An 8,710-nucleotide genomic window follows, 5' to 3' on the forward strand; every position below is an offset into this window, starting at 1 on the left:
TGATTTACGCCACTCTCTTTCCTCCTTGTGATCCTATTTTGCATAATGTTTTTGTGCTGCAGGATTTTTAACGGGGAGTCAGTGAAAAGCCTTGTTACTGTACCACCTGAAACTGCTCCGTGTGTTTAAAAAAAAATGCTGCTTTAACTTGCTTTGATAAAGAAATAAATCTCCTTCCAGTAATTTGGTGTCTCCTGTGTTTTTTTGTCTTCTCCATTCAGATAAAGCATTAAAGGCAGACAGTAGAGGGCGACGAAGAGCAGGGGTATGAACTAACACAGCAGGGATGTCCAAAGTGAATTAATCTCATCAAATAGCGTTTAAACATGAGCTGTGCCTCTGTTGAGTGCAGGAGTTAGTAAGAGCAGATAATCCAGACAAGCTTTGTCCTCATTCGTCCTCTTTTAAGATGAAAACATCTTTTTGATATACAGGTACAGAATATGCATACACACAATTTAAAAAAAAAATAGTATTGAAGTCATTGAAACAGATCCATCAATGTCCAAGTTTAAGATCCTCCCTGAATCCCTCCTCTGTGAATATCTGGTTAGTTTTTAAGACTGGCCCCTCTGCCCCGGGTCTTCCAGGATATCCACAGCTGTCCTTCCTCTATTGTCCAACAGGGGGCGCCACTTTGGGGCTTCGACGGCATCCAGAAGAGCAGTCAGCTCAGCCTCCAGATTCTCAACCGTGTCCTCCACTTTCTGCCGGAGACAGGAAACATAGTTGTGCGGTTGTGTGAATAATGCATTAATAAGTTGTAGTATGAATAATAGAGTCATCACTCATGAATAATACAATCGCTTATTCATATGAATTATACAGTCGCCCAAAACAGCTAGTAAAGTAAGGTCAGAGTAAGTGTGGGGTTTGTCAGATGAGGTGAATGTGGAGACTTGGACCCAACTCATCAGCGTTTTGGAGAAAGTTGAGCAATCCTGTGGTTTTTTGCACAGTATGTGACTGTGCGTGTGGCAGTGAGCCACAGCTTTGTCGACATCTTCTCCCTAAAAGGGAATGCTGAGGACAGTTTTTGGCAGCCTGAGATGGAGAGAAAGCTGACGTCTAATAATGAAGTTGACAACACCAGGGGGCGAAAAACATCACCCAAAAAAACCCCTGCTAGTTTAAAATTGTTCAGGGCTTTTAATGTGAGGTTGGTTTGGAAACGGCACCTTCTCCACTGCATCCAGGCGGCTGTGGAGGTTTGTGTGCTCTTGACAGACACTTGAACGCACCGCCCGAGGCCGCAGGTCAGGTTCAGGTCCTGAGGGAAGAAAAGATGCACATCTAAGTGGATTTACAATGTATGATGGACAACAGCAAACAAGCTGCTTGAAACAATTTTAAAAAGCATAAAAGATATTGATCATGTGCTTTAATAATGATTTCAGAACTTTCTTTACATTTAAACAGGTATTAGGAACAAGAGTTACTGTATGACTGTAAGATACTGAAGGAAAAGAGCAAACATTTTAACCAAAAACACAAATTCCACATACGAAAGGAATAGTTCAACATTTTGCAGAAATTGTTAAGTGTTAGATGAGACGTCAAACACACAGACAGACACACTCACATACACATGGTCAGAGCGTCCGCTGCTAGCTAGAGGTTAACTAAAGGTTCACTATGTAGTTTTAGGAAAATAATTATTGATTTTATGCCTAAACAATCTAAATAACAAAACTGTCTTTGTTTTCATGACTGAATAAACAGAATAAACAAACTGACCTCAGAGGACAACACAATTTCTTACTGTTTTACTTTGTTTATATGTGGCGGACCCTGCCACCTTTCGAGCTTCAAACAGTGTTGTGGGACCTTATTTTCCTCTGAGAACAGCTTGTTTATTCAGTTATATACAAAATAAATATTTCTGAGTTTGTATTATTGTCTCATTAAAATATAAAAATTCTGTGTTTGCATTTCTTCTCCAAAACTACATAGTGCCCCTTTAAGATAAGCTGTGTTGTAAAACTCAAAGTATTGTGTTAAGACGTGCTAACATGAGGAAAATGTCCTTTCTAGATCATTTTACTTGTTTCCAGTTCACAAGACATTTCCATTACATGTGTTGGATTTTCTTCAATCAAGTCACATGTTAGCCACATTAGTAGGTGAGTCATTTTGCCTCACTGTTGGACCATACAATGAGTATAAAAACTGCAACACTCAGCACACTGAGAAAACCCATTATGCTCTTGGTGTGAATACACTTCAGTATGTTTCCCCCCTCACACTCATGTTTCCAATTATCTGTTTCTCTTTGAAGCCGACATATTTGAGGGGAGGCCTGCATTCTCTCGCAGGACTCTGCTTCCATTTCCTAACACCTTCTTAGTGGCTGCAGGCCAAGCTCCCATTGATAGCATTTATACGTTATAAATGAGTGAACCGCTCATTCATTTACTGGAGGCTGGCAGCAGTGCTGTTGCTGTTATTTAGATAAAACGCTGGGAGTGTATGTGGATCAGCTAATGTCTGAGAGTGTTTGTTGTAATCGAACATTTATGATACTGAGGCTGGGGTAGGTTGCCTCTGCAGAGTGAGTTTTGTCAATATCATTCCTCTCATACTTTGGCTGCTAGCCCGTGACCAAACAAGGATGTGCTTTCACATTTTCTCCTGGACAAAATACAGTTAGGAGCTCAATCCTTGAAAATGTACTTAAGGTTCAATCTTGAACTTAATGAACTCGTAACTTGCAGCGAGCCAACTGTAAAAAACACTAGCGCCCCAAACTGTTTTTGGGTTTCTTAAGGTTAAAAGTCCCAACGTTTTTGTTTAACAGCTAACCACACTGGACACCATCACTATCACGATCAATTCAGGCTATTTTCCTAAATTTTCCCACAATTTAGTAATGTTATGTTACTCATTTTGTCTTCTCTAGGGAAGTGGTTTACACTATGGGGTCCTTGAGGGGGTTCAATGGGTTCTCCAGCATAAAGGGGGATAATTTATTTTCACCATAATTCCAACCATAAGTTTCACAATGACATGGTAAATGTACTATTTTGGTTGTGGGTTTCATACACTTTCTGGATAAAACCAGCCCGTCCTCATCAGAAAAACCCATGCAGGAGGCCCGGGATGGATGGTTGGGTCAAACAAGCACAGGACCTTTCATTCAGGAGACTGCCTTTTGTGTCCGTTGTGAAACCAAAGGTCAACAGTGAGTCACGTACAATATGTAACTAAAGTTATGTATATGCAAGATGTTTGGATAAACCTAACCAAACCACGAGCGTGCAATGAAGGTCCAGCACGCAGGGTTGAACATCTAATATCAACTTTGGAGGGGGCAACTTCATGAAATCTTTGAGTACCACTGCTCTAGAGCGTCTCTAGGGTTCAGGGCTTCACATGTGCACATTTATGGAAATAATAACTTAAGAACCAGACATTCAGTCGACTGTCAAATAAACACAGACTGAGGCTTTGTTTGGGTTTCCTTCTGCTTAGCTTTTCAGCACCAATTTCACCACCTCCAGCGTGAACTAGAAGAGACGAAGACAATTTATTTGTCTGTGGCACGAGTTCACAAATAAAGTCCTCATTTAAATTAGTAGATGCAGGATTTGTTTCCTGCTGATCTCACGTCACAACCGGTATCTGCCTAACAAGTCCATTTAGTCCACCGCTGACCCTTAAAATCCTTTCTTCCTAAAGCAATACAGTCTGTGCCAGCAGAGTCAGCCAGAAATGATTGCCATATCTTATTCTGCACATTGTCCTCCCATGCACAGCCGTGCCTTAGCATCAGGCTGCCTTGATTTTTCTGAGATATGCCATGGAAACATTTTACAAGCTCCATTACGCCGACCGGAGGGGCGCCAAGTTCAGTACATGCAGGAAACAGGCCAAGAAAGAGCGATGGATGGATGGAAGGTACAAGTAGTTCGTTAGTGTTTCTCTCTGAGCGTTTGAAGCAGATGTCTGCCCTGGTGTGTCTCCCATGATGGAGTTTGAGTCCATCTCACCTGCTTTGGTTTGACAGCGACAGATGAACCATCAGCCGTCTGCTAAAGACATGAAGATTTCCCACACAGGAGGCAGAAGCCATTAAAGTGGTGGTTTATGTTGTTGCATTTCAAAACAACCTCAGTCTTCGGCTGTACCAGAATGTGCTGCCGGTTTCACGATCAGCAAAAAAGAAAATCGGTACAAACCGCAGCTGTGCCTCCATGTAAGTGTCAGTGTGTGTGTTTGTGTGATCAATGCGTACACAGCACAGCCGGCTCTTTAGGAGGGGAAAACTTTCAACAGAGAGCTCCATGCTGAGGCTCATGATGAATGCTGTTAGGGAAAAAGGAAGAAGTGTCTGTGTTGTAGGTAATAAAGCGAAGATGCGATTATTGTGGCTGATGCAAAACTGGCTGGCTGAGATGTAACATCATCACCGGTCTGTGTTTCCAAAACAGCCAGAGAGGCATTTGTTCCCATTTGTGTTGGCTTTTCCTTTTGTGCAGCTCAAATCAAGAGTTTGTTCCTCTGTCAGAAGTGTTCCAGGAGGTTGAGAAATCACATAGTAACTCCCCACGCAACAGGAAAAGCAAGCACAGATATGATGATCTAACTCGCTGACTCCACCCGAGGACAGAGGTGAATGACCGTGTGTGTTTGTGCGTGTGTGTGTGCACTTCTTTTCCAGCTCTGTGGGTTTGTGCACTGACATGGCTCTCTGCGGGAGAGAGGGAGTTCAGTCGAGTGCAAAAATTGAGGAGTCAGTGCAGGTCAGAGCGTTAGTTCAAACCGAGCTCCGGCCTGACAGGCAGACGGCCGTGGACAACATTAAGATGGTTTACAAGCACCATGAGTGAAGAAAGTACAAAGATGTGTGTACTACACACCACCCTGCTTGAATATATGAGGTAAAAACACTGCCTATGATGTGTAATCGCTAATCTGCACTGACACTTGTCATGTTAACTGATATTCCAACTGCTTCCAGCCTGCATGCTCGGAAAGTGATGCAGCAACTGATGGTGTCTGGACCCCCTCTTCCTGGGAGTGTTGTCCCCATCAATAACCTATATCATTTCATTTAAATGAAAATAATAATAACAAGCGTTGAAAACACTTGTACAAATCTGTTTTTAAGTTTATAACGATTGGGTCCCCCCTTCATCTGCCTCACAGTGGTTTGGTCCATTACCTACCAACCCAGCATCCCCACATGCATTAACACAGAGAGTCTCCTTTGAACCATGAAAAATACTTACATAGATAAAATACGAGATCGAATGCTTTGTGTTTTTAGTGGCTGTGTGTGCTTGCTTGTTGCTTGAGCTGAATGCTCTTTTTGCTGTGCTCTTCCTGCAGTTGGCCATTCTTGCAGTATGAAGTCAGTGTAATTCACACTTGAGGCCGTCACTCACAGATCTGGCGGATTCGGAGGACTGGCGCACAGTTTTATGAATTTCCATTGGATTTTTAGTAACACTGGTAAACAACGCTGGACACACTGGTAAGGAGCGGCCAGATGAACATAATGAATGAAGGAAAGAGTGATTGTTTGAAACTTTGCTGTCAGAATATTAGATTAAGTGTAGCCAGAGCAGCGGTGAAATTAGTAACAGATGTGCTGGCAGTCCTTCAACACACACACTCACATGTGTGTGTGTGTGTGTGTGTGTGTGTGTGTACACCCATGATGTCAGTTCGGATTCATGTGTGTTCATCCAGCCATCATCGACAAAATCTAAAGATTTAAGATCTATTGCACAATGCAACACAGATATAAAGTATGAAATAGACATGATCGACCGCACTGATCCATAAATCATCTGTTCCAGTAAATCAAGACACCAGCTGTGTGGCCTCTGGCCCATCCTGTCCTGACCCGTGACCCCTCTGATCACACCCAGCCTCACCCCTTACCTGCTGCAGTGTAGCCAATCAGAAGCAAGATGAGTCCAACCGAGGAGGTGAAGGGGCGGTTCATGGTGAAACCTGGCGAGCAGCTGGTGACGCAGACGACAGAAACAAAGGGTGAGAGGAGGAGAGAGAGACAGAGCCTCCAAATCTCCTCTAAGTCAAACCCAGACTAGGAAACAAACTGACTTCTTCTCCTCCACAACTCTCCCTCTCTGCCTCCCTGCACTGAGTTCGCTCCCTCGCTCTCTAATCCTTCCCTCGATGACTTGGTTGCGCCCAGTTTCCTAATGAAAACATTAGATGGCGAACAAAAAGCTCAGTATCTGGGAGGGGGCGGGAGGGTTGTAGTGGGGAGGGGACTCAGATCTCAGACTGACTGGCTCTTAAAGACGAGAACTCTGGCTTTACTTTAATGTGGTGCAGGTTTTGTGTTGCGTTCGTGGTCACTGTGTGTTCATGCTCACATTGAAGTGAATGAAAGGAGATGATCAGCAAAGAAAACATGACACAAGGGGACTTAACCCGTTCCAGAAATAAGATTTTAATGTTATATTCATACCCTATTCCAGGCATGTGTTACACTGACATACACACACCATCCTTGTATTAATGCTGTGATCCATCATCTATAGCTACAGTACACTCAAATAATATTGAAGTTGACAACCTCTTATTTGTTTTTGTTTCATCATTTAAGCAGTTTTTTCAATAAAATTGATCAAAAACCAAAAGGACTCATGGCTGCCGACCCCTTTCTGGGAAAACCAGTCGGTGTTTCCGTTCAGCAGGAAGTCAGAGAAATCAAAATCAATCCTGCTGCAGAGAATGCCCTTTATAATCGCATTGATTGCTTCCTGTTATTCTCGCTGAATTGACTTGTCTCCTCTGTCTGTGTGACTCACACGCCTTCCCACACACACAAACACAAAGCCAAGACTGTTACGTAGCAAACGCGGTTATCTTCATTAAGCCAGACCGTCTTCGGCCTCGTGCTCCGCTCTCTTGTCTGGCCCTGTTAAGCAGATCTACAGGTTAAGCAGCAGAAAAACAAAACTGGAGGAAAAGTGAGCGAAGGGATCAGAGGAGGGGAGAGAGTCAGGAGACGTTTGTGTCTGACAGTGAAAAGCAGAGAAACAGGACGGAAGGAAAGAAAAGGTTATATGCAAAGAATTCTGGTGTTCATCTCCCACATTAATGGCAGTCTTAGTCATTGATTGATAATATTTTACAAAGGTCAGTGGAAACTCATAAAGCCTCTGAGGCAAAGTGAAAAAATAAAGATTAAAAATCCCACGTGCAGGGACACATGTAGGAGAATAATAATTTCAGACTGTCAGAATGAATTTGATGTTTCACTGGTCACTGGTGATAAACGTTGCTGTTAATGTGGCAAAGAATTTCATCTAAAATCCCAGAACAGACATTACATATGTCGCCCTCAAACAGTATATAATATTTAAACATAGGAGCCATAGAGGAGAACACAATACACAGGCAAAGTAATACTTGAATTACTGCCTCGTGGCTGTATCCCTCTGTGCATCAGTCAAGTTGCTGTTCCTAAGCTATGGCGTGGGAATAATGGCGAGAACATTTTTGCTGAGCATTATTTGACCTTTTGGATATAACTTTGACCTCATGTCACAACTTCATCATTTTATCCATTTGTGTAAAGTTTTGTCAGAACTGTCAAATTAATTGTTGATTAATAGCCACAGACGTGTTATGTGACTTCACAGTGACCTTTGACCTTTGACCACCAAATTCGAATGAATCCATCAAGTAGATTTTTGTGCCAAATTTGACAAAATTCTCTCAAAGCATTCCTGAGTTAAGGCATAAAGAAGACTGGGGACCCATGAGGTCACATTGACCTTGACCTTTGACCTTTGACCACCAAAAAAATTGTGACAATGGGGGCTAACAATGTTACATAATTATTTTGATTTACATATAATAACATACATTTGTCCTAAAATGTATTCCATAAAATAAATGAATATCAACATCTTATGAAAGCGATCCGACATGGCTTGAGGCTCCCATCAAAGTGTTCTATAACAGCATGAAATTAAATGCAAATGTATGTCAAAGTTAATCTTGTGACCGTCTCTGAGGTGTGAATGTTACTTTAAGTCCTGCCAGCAGACACATGGTGAGGCACTGAGCGTCTACACGGACACAGAGCCAGAGGATCATGGCATCCAGTCGGTCCACGTCATGCTGATCTGTGGTGTGACAGACTGCTGGAGGCGGGGTCACCTTCTCACCGTCTATTTCTGTCCAGTGCCGTCTATATGTCTGTTAACGCCTGCCAGTGGTTATGATGACCACATGTGTTCACAAGCACGGAAAGATGGAGACCCTCGACGCTGGCCTTCATCATTTTATCCGGTCAAACAGTCGACCTCACCTGAACATGGCGCTCACTGAACCTTGTTGTTGCCAAGAGGCGAGCTCAGCGGCCGGTACAGTTCCTCTCTGGCCCCTGGCTCACACTCCCTCCCTGACACTTTTTAAGAAGCTAATTAGTTATTGGGTGAAGTCTGTGACACAATCAGACAAAACAAAGCTCCACCCTCTGCTTTTAAGACATGTCGACCTTTGACTGTGCCCTAATCTTATTGCACATTTGCTGTACTTACAGAGACTATCAGCACCATTCACTGTAAATTCGACTACAAGTTTCTGAAGGTTTGTGATACGCTCATCTTAATGATCGATACAGACCAGTGGAGCAGACAGTCTCTGCTGGAAGTTGTTCACAGTGCGGCAGTCGGGTGTTCACAAGAAAAGTGACAGAAATAGCTGTGTGAAGAAGGAA

General features: G+C 42.9%; 1 protein-coding gene across 1 annotated transcript; it reads right to left on the minus strand.

The window, feature by feature from the left end:
- Window positions 1–383: 383 nt before the first annotated feature.
- On the minus strand, window positions 384–6,055 carry LOC141009397 (placenta-specific protein 9-like). The gene is made up of 3 exons (XM_073482012.1): window positions 5,890–6,055; window positions 1,179–1,270; window positions 384–707 (listed from the first exon to the last, which is right to left on the minus strand). The coding sequence occupies exons 1-3, from the start codon at window positions 5,951–5,953 to the stop codon at window positions 558–560; spliced, it is 306 nt and encodes a 101-aa protein (XP_073338113.1). The 5' UTR covers window positions 5,954–6,055; the 3' UTR covers window positions 384–557.
- Between the last annotated feature and the right edge of the window lie 2,655 nt (window positions 6,056–8,710).

Source organism: Pagrus major, chromosome 15, assembly GCF_040436345.1.
Source record: "Pagrus major chromosome 15, Pma_NU_1.0".
NCBI classification, from domain to species: domain Eukaryota; kingdom Metazoa; phylum Chordata; class Actinopteri; order Spariformes; family Sparidae; genus Pagrus; species Pagrus major.

Excerpts from the sequence above, each read along its gene's own strand:
- LOC141009397 (XM_073482012.1), bottom strand. The coding sequence starts at position 5,953 with ATGAACCGCCCCTTCACCTCCTCGGTTGGACTCATCTTGCTTCTGATT. Across the intron at positions 1,271-5,889 it reads GATTGGCTACACTGCAGCAG|GACCTGAACCTGACCTGCGG; the intron begins GTAAGGGGTGAG and ends TTCTTCCCTCAG. Across the intron at positions 708-1,178 it reads GCCTGGATGCAGTGGAGAAG|AAAGTGGAGGACACGGTTGA; the intron begins GTGCCGTTTCCA and ends TGTCTCCGGCAG.